General features: G+C 39.7%; 6 protein-coding genes across 9 annotated transcripts in view; 2 read left to right on the top strand and 4 right to left on the bottom strand.

Annotated features, from left to right (window-relative positions):
- Positions 1 to 205: 205 nt before the first annotated feature.
- LOC103835393 (protein NPGR1) lies at positions 206 to 3,572 on the top strand. Its single transcript, XM_009111553.3, has 6 exons — positions 206 to 743; positions 880 to 1,143; positions 1,222 to 1,495; positions 1,566 to 2,740; positions 2,812 to 2,956; positions 3,045 to 3,572. Exons 2-6 carry the CDS (start codon positions 937 to 939, stop codon positions 3,353 to 3,355), a joined length of 2,112 nt encoding a protein of 703 aa, XP_009109801.1. The 5' UTR covers positions 206 to 743; positions 880 to 936; the 3' UTR covers positions 3,356 to 3,572.
- On the bottom strand, positions 3,561 to 5,520 carry LOC103835392. Its single transcript, XM_009111552.3, has one exon. The coding sequence runs from the start codon at positions 4,944 to 4,946 to the stop codon at positions 3,720 to 3,722; it is 1,227 nt and encodes a 408-aa protein (XP_009109800.1). The 5' UTR covers positions 4,947 to 5,520; the 3' UTR covers positions 3,561 to 3,719.
- A 286-nt stretch (positions 5,521 to 5,806) lies between these two features.
- Positions 5,807 to 9,750, bottom strand: LOC103835391 (WD repeat-containing protein PCN). The gene is made up of 11 exons (XM_009111551.3): positions 9,572 to 9,750; positions 9,382 to 9,501; positions 9,040 to 9,313; positions 8,887 to 8,950; positions 8,676 to 8,789; positions 8,422 to 8,584; positions 8,043 to 8,190; positions 7,125 to 7,705; positions 6,876 to 7,057; positions 6,471 to 6,731; positions 5,807 to 6,383 (listed from the first exon to the last, which is right to left on the bottom strand). The coding sequence occupies exons 1-11, from the start codon at positions 9,728 to 9,730 to the stop codon at positions 6,071 to 6,073; spliced, it is 2,379 nt and encodes a 792-aa protein (XP_009109799.1). The 5' UTR covers positions 9,731 to 9,750; the 3' UTR covers positions 5,807 to 6,070.
- Positions 9,751 to 10,604: 854 nt separating this feature from the next.
- On the bottom strand, positions 10,605 to 14,175 carry LOC103835390 (protein EXECUTER 2, chloroplastic). 2 transcript variants are annotated; one of them, XM_009111550.3, is made up of 11 exons: positions 13,716 to 14,175; positions 13,526 to 13,642; positions 13,386 to 13,451; positions 12,952 to 13,058; positions 12,790 to 12,871; positions 11,957 to 12,637; positions 11,723 to 11,849; positions 11,475 to 11,641; positions 11,320 to 11,394; positions 11,005 to 11,097; positions 10,605 to 10,931 (listed from the first exon to the last, which is right to left on the bottom strand). In XM_009111550.3, the coding sequence occupies exons 1-11, from the start codon at positions 14,019 to 14,021 to the stop codon at positions 10,830 to 10,832; spliced, it is 1,923 nt and encodes a 640-aa protein (XP_009109798.2). In that variant the 5' UTR covers positions 14,022 to 14,175; the 3' UTR covers positions 10,605 to 10,829. The 2 variants fall into 2 exon arrangements, with proteins under 2 accessions (XP_009109798.2, XP_033133333.1); XM_033277442.1 differs by having other exon boundaries at positions 13,386 to 13,462; positions 13,533 to 13,642; positions 13,716 to 13,957.
- A 1,370-nt stretch (positions 14,176 to 15,545) lies between these two features.
- LOC103835388 (ubiquitin-fold modifier-conjugating enzyme 1) lies at positions 15,546 to 16,880 on the bottom strand. The gene is made up of 3 exons (XM_009111549.3): positions 16,429 to 16,880; positions 16,285 to 16,346; positions 15,546 to 15,913 (listed from the first exon to the last, which is right to left on the bottom strand). The coding sequence occupies exons 1-3, from the start codon at positions 16,759 to 16,761 to the stop codon at positions 15,784 to 15,786; spliced, it is 525 nt and encodes a 174-aa protein (XP_009109797.1). The 5' UTR covers positions 16,762 to 16,880; the 3' UTR covers positions 15,546 to 15,783.
- A 240-nt stretch (positions 16,881 to 17,120) lies between these two features.
- Positions 17,121 to 20,668, top strand: part of LOC103835387 — an 11,559-nt gene continuing 8,011 nt past the window's right edge. For all 3 annotated transcript variants that reach the window (XM_009111548.3, XM_033277439.1, XM_033277440.1), the window contains exons 1-5: positions 17,121 to 18,222; positions 18,333 to 18,492; positions 18,818 to 18,910; positions 19,054 to 19,156; positions 19,263 to 19,425. In XM_009111548.3, coding sequence (XP_009109796.1) covers positions 18,017 to 18,222; positions 18,333 to 18,492; positions 18,818 to 18,910; positions 19,054 to 19,156; positions 19,263 to 19,425 — 725 coding nt within the window. In that variant the 5' untranslated portion in view covers positions 17,121 to 18,016. The remainder of the gene's footprint in view (positions 18,223 to 18,332; positions 18,493 to 18,817; positions 18,911 to 19,053; positions 19,157 to 19,262; positions 19,426 to 20,668) is intronic.

The raw sequence follows: 20,668 nt of genomic DNA, 5'->3' as shown, positions 1-20,668 counted from the left end.
AAAAAAAAAAAAAAGTAGAGAGTTAGGCATCAAATGTTTACAACCGCCCTGCACCGCAGTTAACAGTAACAAAAATCTCTACATATACAATATATCTATACGTTTTTATAACTGTTAAAACCGCACCGCAGTTGAACCGCTTGTCCCGCACCGCTCAAACCGCAGTTACCATTCGGAACCTTAGTCTGTAATAAAGCTTAGGTTTATTTCATCAGTGTTGGAGAAGTAGTCTATTTTGAAATTTAAAAAAATAGGGGTGAGACAAAGATGTTTTAATAAAGTGCGTATTTATAGGATTCCCTCCCTAATAAGAATCCTCAGATAATAATAAACATGATCTGATGAAGTGTTTTGGTGACAAAAAAAAAAAAAAAAAGATGAAGTGTGTATTTTATAGGATTCCCTAATAATCTCAGATCATGTTTATAGTATTTAATAATATGTGATTATGGGAATGTTTTCATTAAGCATCATCATGGTGTAGTTAAAAACATAAACACATGGGACCCAAAAACAATTTAAAATTAGAATTAAAAAAAAGGAAGGAAAAAAAAAAAAAAAGATGACAGCGTGGAAGCCGCTGGGCCTGCACCTTGCTTAGAGAGAGTGATATGAACAACACATAGCATAGTGACAAACAACCCTTAAACCTCGATTTCTGATCTTCCTCTCTTGATTCTTCGTTTTCTTTAAAATCAAATTAGTCCATATCCTTCATGGAAGCTCCCCACTCGCGTTTTCGTGTAAGTCTTCTTTGATTTCGCCGTTACTCTTCCGCCAAGATATTTGATTTGTTGAGATTTAACAGCACAAATCTCTAATTAAGCTTAAGGATTTGTGAGGAGGTTAAATCCAATTTTAATTTTCGTTTTCTCTTAGTGAAGCTGCTGCGTGCATCTGTTGAATCCGTTCATCGCAACGAAGAGGAGGAAGAGAATGTTGTGTGCTTGTTCAGGCGAACAGTTCCGTTTCGACGACCAGCCAGGCTCGCCGGAGTCGCTAGCTACACGAGACTTCTCAGCTAGTGGCCTTTCTTCTTCCACCAGAACTAGAGGAGGAGCCGATTGGGATTCCAAACTCGAAGAGTCTCAAGTCGATGAAGCTGAGTCCACTCTAAAAGAGGCTCTCTCCCTCAACTACGAGGTTGCCTTCTTCTTACCGAAACGAAACGAAACTCATAGATTCGTTTCTAATTTTGATTTTTTTTTTAAATTCTTATAGGAAGCGAGGGCTTTGCTTGGGAGACTTGAGTATCAGAGAGGTAACTTCGACGCAGCGCTTCAGGTCTTCAAAGGGATTGACATTAAGGTCTTAACTCCGAGGATAACCAAAGCTATTCTCGACAGAACTCGTCCTTGCAATAAACCACCACGCTCCAGAGCCTCTGCTGTTACTCTCCCTCCTCCAAGTTCCATGTCAATGCATTCCGTCAGCTTGCTTCTTGAAGCTATCTTGCTTAAAGCTAGATCACTTGAGGAACTCGGCTCTTGCAAAGGTTATCTCTTCTTGAAGCTATCTTGCTTTGAAAGATTCTGTTCTCACATTGTTATTGTTTTTTTTACCAGAGGCTGCAGAGGAATGTAAACTAATCCTTGACATGGTTGAATCTGCGCTACCAAGTGGCATGCCTCGAGTAGGTATCAGCGGATTCGATAAACTGCAGGAAGTTTTCCACAAGGCGCTCGAGCTGCTTCCTTTGCTATGGACAAAAGCTGGAGACTTTCATGAGACCGTTGCTTCGTATCGCCGCGCTTTATCCAGACCGTGGAATCTGGATCCACAGAGGTTAGCTGTTACGCAGAAGTCTTTAGCTTTGGTTTTGCTTTACGGTAGCGTTGAGGCGAGCCCCAAGGACAGCATGGAGGAGGCGATTGTGTTGTTAATGTTGCTTGTGAAGAAGATGGTTGTTGGAGGGATACAGTGGGATGCAGAACTCGTGGATCATCTCGCTTACGCTCTTTCGATGGTTGGACAGTTTGAAGTGTTGGCGACCTATCTGGAGCAGATTCTTCCTGGTGTTTACACTCGAGGGGAGAGATGGTACCTGCTCTCTCTTTGTTACAGTGCTGCAGGGATGGGTAAAACTGCCATTAATCTATTGAAGCTGGCCCTTGGTCCTTCTGAATCAAGACAGATACCGCAGGCTTCTTGGTTATTGTTTGGAGCAAAGCTATGCTCTGAAGATCCACAACACTCGAGGGACGGTATATATTTTTCTCAAAGACTGCTTGACTTGGCTAATAATCAGAGTGAACATCTTTTCCGCCAAGCGCACAGGTTCCTTGGTGTCTGCTATGGAAACGCTGCAAGAAGTTCCAAACTAGACTCTGAACGGGTTTCACTTCAGAAGAAATCTCTATACTCTCTAAACAAAGCTGCAACGATGGCCAAGGGTGATCCGGAACCAGATGCTGTATATAACTTAAGCGTTGAGAATGCGTTTCAAAGAAACCTTCAAGCGGCTTTGGATGGCGCGGTTGAGTATTCTAGTATGGTGGGAGGTGTTTCGACTAGAGGATGGAAACATTTAGCTGCTGTCCTTTCAGCAGAGAAACGGCTCAAGGATGCGGAATCTATTCTGGACTTTACCATGGAAGAGGCTGGTGACATGGAAAAGTTAGACCTTCTGAAGTTGAAAGCTGTGCTTCAGATGGCTCAAGAACAACCTAAGCAAGCATTGAAGACATGCAGTAACTTTCTGGCTCTAATCCGGGCGCAGGAGAAGTCTGAACAATCTGAGGTAACTATAGTTTGGTTGTCATAAATGAAAATGTTTGTGATCTCTCTGACTACTCTTATTCTATATTTCAGACTCTGCTAAAGAAATATGAAACGGAAGCTTGGCAAGACCTGGCCTCTGTCTATGGAAAGCTAGGTTCATTGTCAGATGCAGAAACATGTCTGGACAAGGCAAGATCCATCTCCTTTTATTCTCCCAGAGGCTGGAATGAAACAGGTATGGAGAAAACAATAGGACTCAAAATGTTCTCGACGTTCATTGATTTCGCTCTTGTTGATAACAATCTCCTTCAATTTTGGGACAGGTTTGTGTCTTGAAGCTAAATCACTTCACGAAGAGGCTTTGATACCCTTCTTCATGTCGCTCTCGATAGATCCAGACCACGTTCCCAGCATTGTTTCAATAGCAGAGGTTATGATGAAATCCGGAGGTGATACACTTGCAACCGCCAAGAGTTTTCTGATGAACGCCTTACGGTTAGACCCGAGAAGTCACGACGCGTGGATGAAGCTAGGACATGTTGCTAAAATGCAAGGCTTATCACAGCAAGCTGCAGAGTTTTACCAAGCTGCATATGAGCTAGAGTTGTCGGCTCCGGTGCAGAGTTTCATTTGACTTGCAAGTAAGTTACGCGGACAAGCAAAGTGAAAATTAGGTAACAAAATCTTCTTCAGCCTCTAAACAAAACTTGCAGAGTGGCAGGTTCTTGAGAGGATAACTTTTTTGATGATTAGAGTTTGAAGTTGTACTTTTGTTGGATGGTTATGTTATATAAGACAGTAAGAGTTATATCTCAAAATCTACCTAAATGAATGTCACATGCACTTCCTTAGATGAAACCATTCATAAATAAGGAGTAACTTGCTGTTCTTCATAGTGTATTTACAAGAGAAGAGTACCACTAAACGATATTTAATATTGGATATATTATATATATCATTAGGCTAAAGCATTACAACACGGATACTCCAAAACCTAACTAAGCATTGTAGCTTGGCTGACAAGTTTCTTTGGCGGTTATGTGAAACCTCCACGTAAAGACATAATCCTTGGAGTCGCACTCACGTTTCATTACATCGCAGAACGCATGCACAAGCTCCTCCTTACCGTCTCTTCCCCACTCTATCTTCACCCAGCATGAATAGCCATTATTATTCTCTGAAATCTTGGATTCACAGAATTGTATCACCACTTCACCACACATCCTCTTCACTTTCACCATTGAATCTAGCCACGAGCACTCTGGTTGCCCCATCATCTCCTTGTATGCCGAGTTCACCAGCTTGACCTTGTTGTTTGAATCGGAGATTATAGCGGGCAGCACATCGGATTCAACTTCTTCTTCCACCTCTTGTGGTGATTTCTTGCTGATTTGAGATGGGTTGCTTAGTGGGTTTATGCATGCTACGTTGATTCTTGAGCACACCGGTCTTATGGGTTGTGGAGTTATGACTCTGCTTGCTGCTGCTGCTGTCTTTGTTGTTGTTGTGATGGGTCCTTGTAGCTGCGTCAAGAAGTCTCTCTCTTGTATCGTCTCTAGGCTCTTGTTCAGATCAATCAGACCCTTTACTTTGATCTCTGGCTCCATGCATTTGGAGGAAAGAGGAGGGCATTGAAGAAGAGGCAGAGTCACCAAAGCAGGAGATCCACCATTCTCCAAGGCGTAGCCAACTTGTGTAGTAAGGTTAGGTAGCCCCGCATGAGAGAAAGCCTGAAACGCCAGCGTTTTAATAGGGCGAAACACCCGCTGTGTAGGAGTTTTGGCAGACGTAGCTAATGACTTGGGTCTCTTCAACGAGAGATGAGACGTTGGACCCATCCCGCCTCTCCCTCGCTTGCGGGTTCTCGTAGGACGAGCTTGAAGCTGTGGCCAGAGGTGACGAAGGTAAGGAGATTGGCTGATCTTGTGAGACATATAAGAAGAAGAAGAAGATTCATTGTCGTTTAGTTGGTTCGTCCCAGGCCTAGGAGCAATGGGTCTATATTTGGACAAGATCTCGGCTGTTTTAAGAGTTGTGGTGGTTGAGTGAGAATGGTGCGAGTTATGAGAGCTAAGTATCTTTATCATGGTGTAAAAAAATTCAAAAATCACTACAAGAAGAAGAAAGAAGACGAGAGATGTTGAGAGAACAAAGAGAAGTAAGGTTATAATAAGGAGAGTGAAGAGCCAATAAGAGAGAGGCGAATATTTAAGGAAGAAGGACATATGGAGAGAAAAGGATGGGTACGTGTTAGAGAGAGTTGGGGATAGGGACACGTTTAATGTGCCATTCTTACAAAACAGATATACTGTGGGATATGGTTCGGTTCACCAATCACAAAGGCTATCACTGCAACGCGTGTTGCTGCAGGACGTCATGCGTGCCTACACCTATCTTCTTTTTTTACTACATGCAAGGTTTTGTGACAATGTTAATTGGAGTCTTTGGTTGTTCGAGATGATTTAGGGACGTGTGTGTTAGTAACTGGTCTTTGGGGAGGAACACGAGGCAGTTGCAGGTTCTGTCTGCTTCATGCAACGGTGAGAGAGCAGGAGAGACACGTGGGGGTTTCTTAGTTGACGTCAGTGGGGTTTCTTTTCTCTTACGTGTCTTTGATGATGTCATGCCTTGCCTTGGCCGTTTAACATCCTATGCTTGGTCGACACATACTGATCTTCCGTTTTCGTTGTTTTGATAATCTCTCTTTACTCTCTCTTATTCTGATTTCAGGAAAAAAAATTCGGAATCCGTTATAATATAAAAAAGAGTATGCACGTTTTGTATGCAGACTCTACCGCTCCATGTTAAAGATTTTATTTTCGAATTTAGGTAAGATGACGATGTACCACATCCACCAAATGTTTTGATAATGCATCCTACCATATTTTATAACAAAAGAAAATACAATACAAAGTGGATTCTCATATAAATGTTTTCAGGTAACCAGAAAAGAAAGAGTCACTAGCAATAAATGACTAAGATACAAAAATGTTGTGTACTAATCTTGACATGAAGTGTTATACATAAGACCAGGCACATATTAGCATCATAGCATGTTCCATTTTTTGAAATTAACAGTTCTTAATATATAACAAAATCATGAACTAGATAAAACCCAATATCCAAGGAGTGACAAGAACAACAAGCTTAGAGAAGAAATGTTTAAAATTCAAACAAGCAAATAAACTAATTAAGGCTCTTACAAAATTCTTGGAAGCGTATAAGAAGCAAGTAAACTTCCTTGTTAACATTCTCTTCTTCTTCATCATCTCTATTGCGCTTTTCCTATCAAAAATTAAAAGAACACTTTCTTCAGAGCAAGAGCTTGCCCTCTCTCCCTCCTCCAGCCTTATGTCCCATATATATGTCTGTGAACTGGCTGTGAATCTAAACTCTTGATAACTTCAATCCATGGTTTCTCTACCACCAAGATTGCATTCTTTGATAGATGTTTTAAATACAGAACCGGGTGCTTTGAAGTTTCAATCTCGTCTCTCTCATTACTCTTGCTCTCTTTCTGATACTCCTCCAACCTACGTTTTCGGGTCCCATTCCCCAATTTCTTCAAACCAATGCTTGCAATTCTATCTTCCACCCTTTCAGACAAATCCATCTCTTCGCCTTGTTCCGTCGGCTTCCCGAACTCAATCAAACACTTTGCTCTGCTTTTGCAACAAGTGCCACGATTAATAGGGCTTTGTTTTGTTTTTGTAGTGCAAAATTGTCATTAGTGAAAAAATCTAAAGTACCTGGAGCTGTAGACGATGACAGATGATGAGCTTGGCGATGGAGTGAATGAGAGCCCTAAGACCTCACCAGGGAACTCTTGGTATCTCTTTGGCAAACAAAGAGTTTGAAGAAGCGACCACTTGCCCAACTCTCTAGCTTCCACGTCCAATGCAAAGACCTGGTTTGAAGAGGTGGAGATCACAAGCACATTGTTGTCCCTGGGATGGAAACCAGCGGCTGCAACAGATGCACCATCAAGCCTTGATATGAACCAATGCTGCCTGTAATCAGAATCAGAGAATGAATGAATAAAATATAAAAGCAGCTGCTTGGAAAATATGCAAGCCATAACCATATGAAGATATACTGCTCTGAATAAGTCCTAATAAATAATTGTAAGCAGAAAAAGATTACAAAATGTTCACCTCTGTGTTTCCAGGTTGAACACGTATACGTCCCCAAAGCAATTGATAGCAGCTAGCCAATGATCATCTGTGCTAGTATACAGCTTTGTAATTGGTGGTTCACGAGGAGGAGATTCACCTTCCTGCGCCTCCTGACGTGGAGTAAGGGTGTGTAATAGCTCCATGCTATCAGTCCCAACGGTCTGCCAACAAAATAAAGTTTTAGATGTTTGATATGGTCAAGCAGGTAAAAGAAAAATTGGCACATACATATATTTTTCTGTCATGTCCAGCTATTATCAGCCGAGAGCAGTCACAGCTGAAGACCATGGAATGAGCAGATGGAAGATTCGGAAGTCGCTTTCTTATGGGACTCCATGGGTTATTTCCAAGTTTGTTTTTCTTCAACTCAAACAGACTTGGTCGAATTTGGTCGGAATAAGCAAAAAGTGATCCTGCGTTAGAAATTGCACTGCATATGATCTTTCTGCCACCTTTACTTTTAACACGAACTAGTGGCTTGGTGAGGACACGCCCACTAGACTCACTGCTTATGTGAATACCAAGAATGTCTAAAGAACAAGAATCCTGAACCAAGAGAAGAGAAGTCTGATTGAACACTGTATTATGTACCATCTGCATAGGTACTCTCTGAGGCGCAGGACATATATCATGTGGATGGAACTTAGTGAACTCTTGAACTGAGTATGCAAAAAGCTTTGCATCATCACCAGCTGAAATGAGCATTGGAACCCCCAAATGTGCCCATTTATGGTAACTGATACCACCAGGCTTCTCCTTCCTGCGCTGTTTACGACTTTTTCCTTTTGCATCACTGTCTGGAAGAGAACCTGAAAATAAATGGGAGTTTAAGAACCACAAAACAACAGCTTATAGATACAGGAAAACATTGTTCCCACAAGCATTTGGTCAAGCTTTTAAAGAATAATCACAAAATTATGGGTGAAAAGGAGCGTTCTGGAAGTTAACCGCTTTGATGTAGCTTTATCGGTTTTAACAATGGGAGACTTTAACGCATTTGGTGTTCTATATCTGATTCTTTTCTATTAAACGCTTTGAATTCTCTCTGTGTTTGTAATCCTTCAACTCTTACACATCCTAACATGAACGTTAATTGCAAATTATACTGGAAATAGTAAAAGCAGAATAACTCAAGACGCCACTGACCTTCTGAACTAATTGGCACTGCCACAGTTAGAGCTCTGATGTCATGAGTATGGGCCCTTACACAACCGATATAATCCCACTTCTTAGTGGAAGAAGGTTTTATATCTTGTGATTTAAATGCTCCACCAGCGAGCTTATATAGAATAACCTACAAAAGGATGAGAGAAATTAGAAAGTTGACACCTCACAACGAAATAACACATCTAATGTTAAGTTAATGAAGGAAGGTTTCTGTTTAATCTGTGGAACTTTGCAATTGGTAAAACTATTTGTTTCTACTTCTTTTAAGGTTCATCTCCTCAAATGGGAACCAGTCTTTAAGATACATTAAGTGTTAACTGACGTTCACATGAGGGATCACACAAGTAGAATCATTTACCTGTCCATCGGCGCCTGCAGAAAACACACGGTTATGACTTGGTGCTGCTGCAAGAGCATTCACATCACCCTTGTGATTAGAATGCGCCTGCAAAAGGGTTCCATGCTGGCTATCCCAAAACTGGACACTTCCTGTACTATCTCCGCTGACAAGAACTCCACATCTAAAACAAGAAGTGAGCAAACGCAAACAAGATCATCAGAAATAGGAAAAGAAAGACATAACTAACATATGAGCACGACAATAATATCTACCTCAACGAAAGAAGTGACCAAATGCAGAGCTCAGATCCATTTCCCAGTCCTCCAAGTCCAACCGTAATTCTATATACCTCTTGGCAGAGGTTAGCATCCCAGCATCTTATCAGCCTACAAGTAATTGTCGGGAAGCCAAAAAAAATTACTTAGGCAAATCGAAAAACATATATTAGATAACTTGCATCTCGTCAAAAGTAAATATCCTCACCCATCACTACTGCCCGAATAGATTCTCTGAGCATCCAAACTCCACGTCACACTTAAAGCACGGCCTACAAAGATAGCGTTCCATAAATCTCTAAGCAGACACAACAATAAAGAATCAAAATAATGGTAAATGGGAGAAAAGATGTCTTCTCACCACTGACCCGAGGCAATGATCTATAGTACGTTAATTTCTCTGAATCAGAGACATAATACATCCTCACGCAGCCATCGTCACAAGCAACTGCAAGACGCCTATCAGGTTTCTCCTCAAGCTCATCAAACTCCGAACCATCTTCAACTCCACTTTCTCCCTCGTCATCTGATTCCTCACTCAAGTACTCCTTCTTCACCATCATCTCTGCTTCAGCAGTGGAGAGAGGCGCCACAGCCATTTGCCAGATTGATACTCCAATTGAATCTAATACAACCTGCACATATAGATTTCATATTAGAAAACAAGCAAACAAGAGAATGCTACTTATACAATGGTACTCACCTTCTGCTTCAGGTCGAAAAGATCCCACTCTGAGATTGTTCCATCGATGCTAGAAGAAAACAACCTAGCACCTAACCAGACGAGGTGCGAGATTCTCGATTTTGGATCTCCATGGATAATCTGCAATCAATTGACAAACTTAACGAATTTGAAATGTGTTAATCGGAAGATTAGGGATGAGAAAGCGTACGAGTTGAGAGTGCCAGGAGACAGAGCCAGGGGGGACGAGCCAGAGCTCAAGAGAACCGTCTTCGCGAGCTGCGGCGACTTGAGAGCCGTCGGAGCTGGTAGCGAGGGATGTTAACGGAGACGGCTTCCAATTGATGGAGTTGCAACGGTATTCAAACATGGTGGCGACTGAGGAGAGGAGGCGATCTGTTTTCTCTGAGTAAAGAGAGAGAGGAAGCAGATAGGGTTTAGGTTTTCTCGAGGGTTTTTAATAAGTTAGGGGCGGTAGTTTTAAACCGGTCGGGTTGACCCGGTTAAAGACTTGGGGGCATGAATTGGATCCAATTTGATTTATTTACGTTAGTGGAATCCAATCAGAACCATGTCAAAAGACTCAAAACTCATTAATGATGAGACAGCATTCATTTAAAAATCAAAGAGGATTCAAATTTTTGAATGATCTTCCCCTTAGGCTTTTGTACATTCACCTACTAGTAAGAGTAGATTCAAATCATATAATTAGATTCCTATTCGGAGAGAAGATTGATTTGAATATGTGGTTTCTCTATTATTCAACCACATTCTTGTTCCAAAACACACTTGGTTTCTTCAAACAACTCAACACCTTCTTTTATTGTGTGGAGCTGAACGCAAGCTAAACACATTTGGTTAAGCACAATCCCTAAAAACGTCGATTGTTTCTTCCCCGATATACCATAAGTCCAGAAATAGGTCGAGGCTGAGAGAGTTGAAGTTTCAACTTTTTCGGTGGAATGTCGATAGATAGAATATCTTTTATTCTCTTCCTTCCTCCTCTCTGATGCCGCCATGCTCTTTGATATTGCGCTGTCATTTCGTTCTCACAGGTACATTAAAAAAAAAACTGTTATCTTTTACTTCAAATTCAGTTTACAAGTTCACCTAAATTGTAGGAGAAAGAGAACATGTCAAATACATACACGTACACCTACCTCATCAAAAGATTATTATTTAGTACTAAAAAAATGTAAATATTGTTCCTTTTAATCGATTGGCACAAACTTTGGAAGACTGGGTCGAGTCTATTTTCGGTTTTGATTAAGCTCACCTAAAAACTTTGCAAGTCAACATGCATAATATCTCGTGTATGGAAGAAAACATGAGCCACAATATAGTTACAACAAAGCTTTTTCCCATCTAAAACACTCGCAGTAATGCTGAAACTGTAGGGGTAAGTAAAGTGTGTATGGAAGAAGGTCAAAAAGAAGAAATATAGTAACAATGAAGAGACTGAGCATTAGTCACTCAGGCAGTCTCAGACGGTTGAAAACGACCATGAAGCTCTTCTCAGGACCAATATATAGAAATCCAAGATCCCCACCCGTCACATATGGTCCCATTCCCTGTCAGCCAAACCCCAAAACCATCAACTTGTAACACAAATAACTAATGGGTTTAGCTCTACTGTGTATTTACCTTTCCGTTGAGTTTTAAAAGCTGCCCTCCGACCCATCTTGGGTTTTTAAACCCAAAGTCTGCTATTCTTCCTTCTCCCATGTAACTCGCAAGCTGCATACACATAAACATCTCTCTAGATAAGCTTTCAATTCAAATGTCAACATGGTTAAACCATGAATTGTCTCGAGCTATTGTTTCAAATCAAAGATGGTTTTTGACTTTTGTTCTAGATCTTTTATCAATTTAGATCTCTAAGGAGACTCTTTTGGTTTAGGTCAGCTTATGTAGTTCTCATAAAACCTAAGCTCAAGAGATGAGGAACGTATTCATTACCACTCCCATTTCCTCCGGGTACATTCCACGATCCCTCATGCGACTCCCCTTCCCAATCCTCGCACGAAATGTCACCTACCATGAATTTGTGGACCCTATTTTAAATTCTTTATCCCGTACATAATACGAAAATAGAAGTAAAAACATTAAATAACCTGGCCAGCTGGCACATTTGGATCCCCTGTCAACTTCACAGCCTCAACATATTCAAAGAACTCAATATCTGTGGAGTCACTTTCCTCTGCATCATTCCAGTTGCCATACTTACGCTTGAGTTGTACTATCTCAGTGCCGTAAGGTCCGAATGCACCAACATATAGGCCTGCACTTTCAAATACAGAACATATACTAAGTTGAATTGTACAAATACATTTTGAACTCATATCAAAAGAAAGAGTATTACCATCAAAAGGGTCTAGGTCGCTTTCAGGAGTTATGATTCTATTAAATCTTGTATACTCAGAGAGCCGATTTCCTTTTTGTGCCTGGCTTATAGCAAGCTTGACAATCTCACGGACATTTCTTGATACCTACAAAAATGATCGAACCATCTTTATATCTAAGGAGTCAAGAAAATGTTAACAATAGAAGCTTCCTATATGTATTAAAAACTCTAGTGTAAATTTAAGGAACTCACCTTCAAAGAAGGTCTCTCTGAGCCCCAGAACGCCTTGGCAACCTCTGGTGGCATCAGATCCGAAAGTCCTTCAGCTGCTAAAGCTGTTACTTGCTCCTTGGACACTCTGTCTTTTCTTGTATCAACATCACTCTTTCTTCTCCCAGGAACATGCAAGGTAAAGGAATCTCTTTCGTTATCCATTATATCTGCGGTAACACGTACAAGCTCATCATCTATAGAGGAATCCTCTGTGCTATGTAGAACCCCTCCGATGAAAACCTTAGGGTTTAAATCCTTTCTATTATCAGCACGATCCATAGATGCAATTTCTTCACTGCTGTCATCATCATCTTCTTCTTCATCAGCAGAACCAGCTTCCTCAATAACTTCTCCAACCAGCTCTACAAGATCATCATCACTGCCTATGATCTCTTCGTCGGGGAGTTCAACGTCCATTACTTTCATCAGTTTTAGCCCTGGGATTTTGTCTTTTAGAAACTTTATCACATTTTGGATCCCTTCTTCAGTTGGTTCCTCAGCGTTTAGTAGTTTATCTTTTTTCTTATCCACCTTCACTTCACTTCCTCCTGCATCTAATATTGATGGGCTCTCAGCTGAGGCATTCGATGATTGCTGTGAACTTACATAGGAACTCTCGGGAATGGATGGTTTCTGCTTGGCATGTTGCAAATAGACCACCTGTACACATGCAGATATGTACACAACAGCTCAAAAGAGTTGATCGGTAATAAGAATAGCAATCATGTAACACTAGTCGTATAGAAGACACAGGTAAAAGGATATACTGTCACTAGAACTGCTTTTTAATAAGTGTTGTGCTTAAAAGTTACCTGCATAACATATTCACCGTCCGTGTCTTTAACAATAAAAATCTCAAAGAGAGGTGTTCCAGCTGCTGCTGTCACTAACTGTCTGAAAGAAGCAGTTACGAGGCTCAATTACCACTAGCAGTTGAATTAAAGATTAGAATCATCAGCAAAACATGCTCTCACCTTGGACTGTAACTCCTGCCAATAAACCGTCCAACGCCTGGAGTTATGCGTACAATTCTGCCAAATGGTTCCTCGGAATCTTGAGGATAACAAACCCACCAACCCACCTACATAGACCTCAGAAACGTGAAAAATATGCTTTAAGTTCTAAACAATCCAAGTCCAGATAAAAACACACAGATTCTTCACTACAGATTTGGGTAATAAGTTCCTGAAACCATCACTTATGCCAGGCAACATAAGTTTCCTTCAACTAACCTAAACTACCTTAGTAGTTTACACACATGAAACATTCTCCATTCCTAATAAAGCTTAAGAAGTCTTCTACTCTTTGCCTTTTTCTTGATTTAGGCGTGTAGGTGTCATCTAGGGCTATCTTACAAGCTTATATCAAGAAAAAAACTAAATACAAAGCTGGTGAATTTAAAAATTACCAGTCCACTTCCTGTCTGCCTACATAACTTGGAAGCATCATGGTAACGCTCTTCACGAATTGCATCCTGCGCAGAAGCTAACACATATAAGTAAATAAAATAACACAAAGAGAGTCTGATGTTTACCAAACAATCTTAACCTGTAACTGGCACATGATCTCAGCGACAGAATCATTCACAGTAGCTTCTCCAATAGCTGCTTTCAACTTCGCCGCTTCTCCAAAGTCTTCTCTTTCGATGGCCTCCTCAAGTTGTACCTGTTTACACAACTCGAGAACCAGAAACTTACTATAAAGCAAACCAAAATCAATTGAGTTTGATGGAAACAACCTTGAGAAGAGACACCACGCCATCGATTTCTTCAATCTCATCGAAGTGGCGGCTCCAACGATCCCAATCCCACTTATCCTCACTCGAACTAGTCTCGGGGCCATCAACGGCGGCGCAATTGCGCCGCGGACAGGTGATATATGATTTTCCAGGGTTCCGGTTTGATGTAGAAGAAGCGATGGAGACGCAGAAATTCGAGCGTTTAGTGGTGGAGAGCTCGTGGTTCGGAGGCTTTGAGTTGAAGAGGAGGTGAAATTGAGGGACGGAGATTCTTTGTCCGATAAGACACGGATTAGTTGAGGCCATGACGGGAGGAGGTTTAGGTGTTGTGCTTCGCCGGAAAATCTATTACGGAACTTGGAGGCTTTGCCTGGTTCGAGCGCGTGCTCACGACGTGTGTGGTGGTGGATAAGGAGGAATAATTAAAGATGATTTTGTATTTTCGCATACTTGCCATGTGAAATAAAATATATAATACTACTTACTTTTAATATATATATTGATTAATTATGAGAAATACTAGCGCGACAATTCTACCATCTAATAAAAATACATCTGACCCAACCATCCTGAACCGTCTTATAAAAATCTATGTTTGATGCTATACACTTTGCAGAAAATCTCTAGTATAGAATACTGTATAGAATGTTGCAAAAAAAAATTGTTTAGATATAAATAAAGTAATATAAAACTATGTTGTAAATACCTCTAGAATTTAACATCAAACTTTACGAAAGATAAGAAGGAATAATTAAAGATGATTTTGTATTTTCGCATACTTGCCATGTTTTTTACACCAAAAAAATAATGAAATATAGACTACTATATTTTCTAAGTCTCATTAATTATATAAAAAAATATTACATAGACGGGCTTTCAGCTGACAATATGAGATCTATGTCTGATGATATGCTATGCACTATGTCAAAAATATAATAAAGTAATCTAAAACTATGCTGTAAATACCTCTACATTTAAACATCAAACCTCGCAAAAATTAACCTTAAACCTGAAAATAAAATATAACCGAATATTATAAATCCTGATCAAAACAAAAAATCTAAAAACCAAATCATAAATCCCAGAATGATGTGTATCTTTAATTTTCATATATACATAGAGATTTTTTCTATCAAATAGCTGACATAATTTTCTAAGTTAATATTATTTTGGGTTTACTCTTTTTGTTTTTGGTTGTTTCATAACTTTTTCGCTGTAAAAAAAAGTTTTGGAACAGATGATAAAGGATATTCTGGTTGTCATTCAACTTCTTACAACTAGGTTCTTGTTGGGGATGTCGCAGCTGCAGATTTACCTGAGATGTATGCAATCAGTTGTCTTTTATCTGTTGGCTTCCTACTTGGATCTTGAGTTCAGTCATTTCAAGTCTGCTGTTTGAGCTAAAGGACGCTTTGTTTGTTCAGGTATCTACTGGATCATCAAATGATGCATCCTACTGAAAGGTACTATTTACTGCGTCCTGAACTAGCAGAATCCACGTTCTACCTGTACCAAGCTACAAAATGCTTTTGCCTCTATTTTTAATTGTCTCACACTTAGTGTTTATGATGAGATATGAGGCAACCTCGCTGACAATAGATCTCTGTTTCATCTCTGTGCTCTAGATCCATGGGTCCTAGATGTTGGTGAAACGATGATAAAATGAATATATATATACGCTATCTTCCATGATCAACTAGCTGGTTTCAAGTTAGCATAGTACCTGCAAAACCAGTCTATGATTCGAACAACCCTTAAACAGACCTCAGTTTTGCAGTGTTGGATTTTTCCTCCCACCAAGAAGAAACAAGGAAGCAACTCCCATACAAAGATTCGTAATAAAATATTCACACCTTAAACGAACCAGTTCCAAAGTAAGAAAGAACATCATACATTCTCAAGTTGTAATAAGTATTTCAAGAAAAAAAAAACATTGCAAGAGCTTAAATCTTTATTGGGTTTCATGTAAAAGTTTTAAAGGGTAGACGCATCCACCTCAATAATTTCTGAATACAGCTATTAATGATAAACACCTCAATTCTGAGTTTGATAAGACAGATTAAACAGACTAAGATTCGGCAGATGAGGCTGCGTCATCTTTGTGCTTAATCATACCCGAGTCCACAAGAATTGGAATCTCTGCAGCAAGCCATGGAGCTAGCCCCAAACAAAGTGCATGTGCTATTCCAAACCTAGGACTGCATAAACAAAAAAAAAGCCATTCATCAACGCCAAGAAAAAGAGTAACGTGCTCATCGTATTCGTGATAGAAATGGATTCTATAAACCCAAGTTTGTTTCCAACAAGATAAAAACGAGAACACACACAAAATGATGTTGATTAGATATTTAGATGTCCACTAAATCTCATTTGAGACCTGCACAAACAGCTTAACACTAGAGTGTACCAGCCTAACTGAATCAATATAGACAACAAACCGATCTAAATAACATCTCACGACCGCGACCACTTTGATAATCCTTGTACATAATCAATGTTAACACCAGACTAAACTGATCTAAAACACTGCATGCTTCTCTAACAATGTCTATAAGCATAATAAAGTTACCAGTTTTTAGCCCAGAGCGGCTTGAAATGCACAGTCAGACAGATCTTCCCACCTCGATACATCTACATAAAAACAAAAAAGAAAGACACTTTAACACAATTAAGCAAACCATCACCGATCTCAACCAAAAAACAAAGCACAAACCTTTTGAGTTTTGCCGTCAATCTCAGGCAACTCAAGCTCGGGAGCAGTGGCGGGGTAGGTAACAGGGATATCGAATTGGAGATCGAACTCGTACTTGAGGAGGTTGTGAACGTACCAACACTTGCCAGTCCAACGGGTACCTTCGGGATTGGATGCGGAGATGCGGAACCAGTCGTTGTCGTTGGACTTGTTCATCTGTGTGTATGCGATGAGAGATTTGTACTCTTCTTTAAGCCTCTGCTTCCATGCATCGCCGTCTCTTGGCCCCGCCTTTGTCGTCAGGAGAGGGATTCGCGTTAGGGTCGATTTGGTGCTCGGATCCCATCCTTCCATTTTTTTTTCTCTTGCTCGCTGATTTGGGCGTGAATGTTAAAGACTTTTGATCGAATTGTTTTGATTCTGATTCCTTTCTCTTTAGATATTGTGTCGGAAGGAGGAGCACGGGGACCAAAAGGGAAAATGTAACCGAACAACGAAACCAAACTGTCTTGAGTTTGACGGTTTGGTTTGATTCAAAACTGAAAACCGAACCAATCTTTTCAGTTTTTTTTTTACATTAAACTTTTGATTATTTTATTTCCTTATCTTTTTTTTTCAAGTTGATTAAAAATGTTAAAATGATATTTTAAGTAAATGCATCTTTGGTTCACTATATTTAACTCTATATAGTATTATAAACTATTTTATGCAATTCACCAATAAAAATTAATATTTTTATACATAGTTAAAAAAAATATTTTTTAATTTTAGAAGAATACATCAGATAATTTTTTTTTAAATAAAGAAATATATTGAAGATTTATACTGTCTTTTCAATATATTTTTGGGAGGTTTGGTGTTTAAATTTATCCTTTGGATTTATACTGTGTTTTCCATTTCTACTCTAGTTTCATGAATGTTTGGTATCTAATGTGTTTTGCATGAAGAATTTCACAATGGAATAAGAAACGAGGAGATATTAGTCCAGATTTTTCTTGCACTAATATATTAGGTACTATGAATGACAAATTCTGATATGTGATGCATGATTGCTCCTAGCTGACTGGAATGTCACTCAGAGGAACCTACAAGCTCCATTCCGGTAGACGTTTCCTATTTGATTTTGTGTTACTAACTAGCTTAAAAAACTAAGTTGTGCTAAAATTCTGTTACTAGATTGGTTACGCATGAGACCAATTAATCGATAAAGAAATGTGATTTGCGTGAAAATTTGATAATCAGGAAAGAAGCGTGATTCAGCTGTGTATTACCAAACGCAAGTGTGCTAAAACCGTGTGTCTAGCTAGAACTAAAAGCAGAATTTGCAATTCAACGGTTTAAACGAGATTGGTTACGTAACATAAACAGCGCTCATTGCAACTTCCCAGACATAAAACGACAGGGTGTGTGCCATCTCGCTTTTTCTTTTTTTCTCGTGTGTGACCGCCTCTCTACGCCTAATTGCTCTGAGCTCCTCCCGTGTCGCCGAGATTTTTCTTCTTCTTCTTCTTCCTCAACCTTCAAAACCCTAAAAGAGAAAACCACCGCGAGAAGAGGCACAGTTATCACCCCCTTCGATAATTCCGCCACCCCAATCTCCAATTCAGCGATGGCTGCCGCGACAGCCAGGACGCAGGCGCTCTCTCTCCTCGCCGCTGCCAACAACCACGGCGATTTGGCAGTGAAGCTCTCGTCTCTCAGACAGGTGAAGGAGATATTGCTATCGCTCGACCCCTCTCTCTCCGCCGAGATTTTCCCCTATCTCACAGAACTCCACTCGTCTCGTGAAATCCTGGTTCGCAAATCCCTTCTCGAGTGAGTCCTTAACCAAATCATAGCGTAGATTCTCTTCTTCTCTTACGAACTCGTCAGAAGATTGTGTTTAGGGTTCTTCTGTGGTTGATTGAATTCATTTTGGGTGACAGGATCATTGAGGAGGTTGGTTTGAGGATGATGGATCATTCTTATGCTCTAGTGACTGTCTTACTAGTCTTAGCAAGGGATGAGGATCCGATTGTTGCAAAGAAAGCTGTTTCTGTTGGCACAGCTTTCTATTGCAGCATCTTGGAGGAGATGGCAATGCAGGTTTGCAGATTTATTATTTTACATTCTCGTAGTTGCCTTTAAGATTCAGTTAAAAGCCAATTATTGTTTCCTTTTTCAAAGCTTTGGTTGGTTTTATATTGGTACTACTATTTTGAAGATAGTAAAGCAGTGCTAGCTTGGTGATTTTGTTTTGGATTTGTTTATCCCTTTCTCTTTACTTTTGTGCTGAATTGGTGGTGTTTATTACTTTTATATGTTAGTAGATCTTGGAGGCTTTTGTGAGTGTTCCTGTATATTCCCCACAGCGATGGATGTGATTCCCTTTTTTCTCTCTCACTGATATGTGTTATTATTGATGATACAGTTTCATCACCGTGGTAAAGTTGATCGCTGGGTTGGGGAACTATGGACATGGATGGTTAAGTTCAAAGATGTTGTCTTTTCTACTGCATTGGAGGTATACTGGCTGTGTATAGCCTAATTTTTTTTTTGTCTGTTGCTCTCTTGAGGAATGTTTTTTGGTTGAGTATTTGCTCTGCTTCTCTGTCAATTTTAAGGTTTTCTAATTCTAATTTAAGTCTGCTGTTTCTTTCATGATAGCCTGGTAGCGTAGGGGTGAAAGTTTTGGCGCTAAAGTTTATGGAGACATTTATTTTGCTATTTACTCCTGATGCATCTGATCCTGAGAATTTTTCCAACGAAGGTATTGCGGTCTAATCATGCAGTAGAATCTGGAATAGCGCGATACATGATTTGTTCATTTTGTATTTTTGTTTATGGGCATGTCAACTTTTACTATTCTACTACAGGGAGTAGGCAGATGTTTAACATATCCTGGCTTGCTGGCGGTCACCCCATTCTAAATTCAGTAACGCTTATGTCTGAAGCAAATAGAACGTTTGGTATCTTACAAGATCTCGTACAGTCGGCTGGTCGTTTACCGGGTGCACTGACGGTAGCTGTTGTTAGTTGGTATGTTTCTGTCTGAATCCCGCTATTCTTGTGTATTCGATTTGCTTTATATTCTTCATGGTGTTAGTTTTGCTTGGTAACCTGATAGCTAGATGTAACCTGATAGCTAGATCAAAATGATTGCCCATTGTTTTGCTTGGTAACCTGCATGTTGGTGATAAAACGAACCATGCAGAATGTGTCTTGCTGCAATGATATGTGTTGTTAAGCGTATGATGGGGTGATATTACTAGTATCTTTTGCATAAGTTTGATGTTTGTCTCATGTTTTTGAGAAACAACAATAAGAAATGATCTTCCGCTTTTAAGCAGTTTCATAATCAAATAAGCTTTGTTAGACGAATAACACCAGGGGGAATAAACTGCTGTTTTCCATTTTTATGCGTCTACTAAACTTTTGGTTGAGAGAGATAAAGCATGGAGACAGGTCATATCACCAGTTCAACCCATATGATATAGTTGCAGCTAACTGAATCATAGTCCGGGGGAAAATGGCTCGGTTGAAGCTGCATCAGTTATTGGATACTGACAGTTACCTGGGCTTATGGCGCCTGCAATTTTTGGGTACTGTGGAGCTCCAATATACAAGTCATACGGACATCAAACAACGAATAGAATGGTCAGATGGTAGTTAGAAATGCTGTTTCCAAGTAACGCTGAAACGTGGTAGAGGGAAGTTTTTTTTGGTTATGTGAACTGGTTGTATATAATATTACTTATGACTGTGATGTTGGGATATTGAAAATGTATACACTACAATATTACGCACATTATAATATGGCAATCAGAGATTTCTTTATGCTGAATTCAAGCTTATATTTACTTGCATATTAATATATCTTCTCCATATATTTTTGGTGGATATTGATGATGATGGGTTGAATATATTTTCCTGCTTGATCTTATGTCATGTCTTGTTCTTAAGATCGAGATAAAAGTGATCTCGTAGTTGTTGTGTCCTGTGTAGGTGGCATATCTCTAGTCACTTTGAACTATCAAGGTTCCTTTCTGTTTGGGGGCACCGTTAGCTTAACATGGGAAATTATCTATGCTTAGTGTCATTTTTGGCGAACTTTTCAAAACCTAGTACTTACCTAACAGATGATTGATTTTTGAACTGATATTAACTTTTAATGTCTGGGACTTGTTATCTATGTAAAATAGATTAATGTTAAACTCTGAGAGGAAAGACATTGTTCAGAGATTGATTTTTCATTCGGTTTTACTTGACCTTTTATTGATGA

The sequence above is a fragment of the Brassica rapa genome, chromosome A08 (assembly GCF_000309985.2).
Source record: "Brassica rapa cultivar Chiifu-401-42 chromosome A08, CAAS_Brap_v3.01, whole genome shotgun sequence".
Lineage (NCBI taxonomy): Eukaryota > Viridiplantae > Streptophyta > Magnoliopsida > Brassicales > Brassicaceae > Brassica > Brassica rapa.
This window is presented reverse-complemented; position numbering and strand designations above follow the sequence as displayed.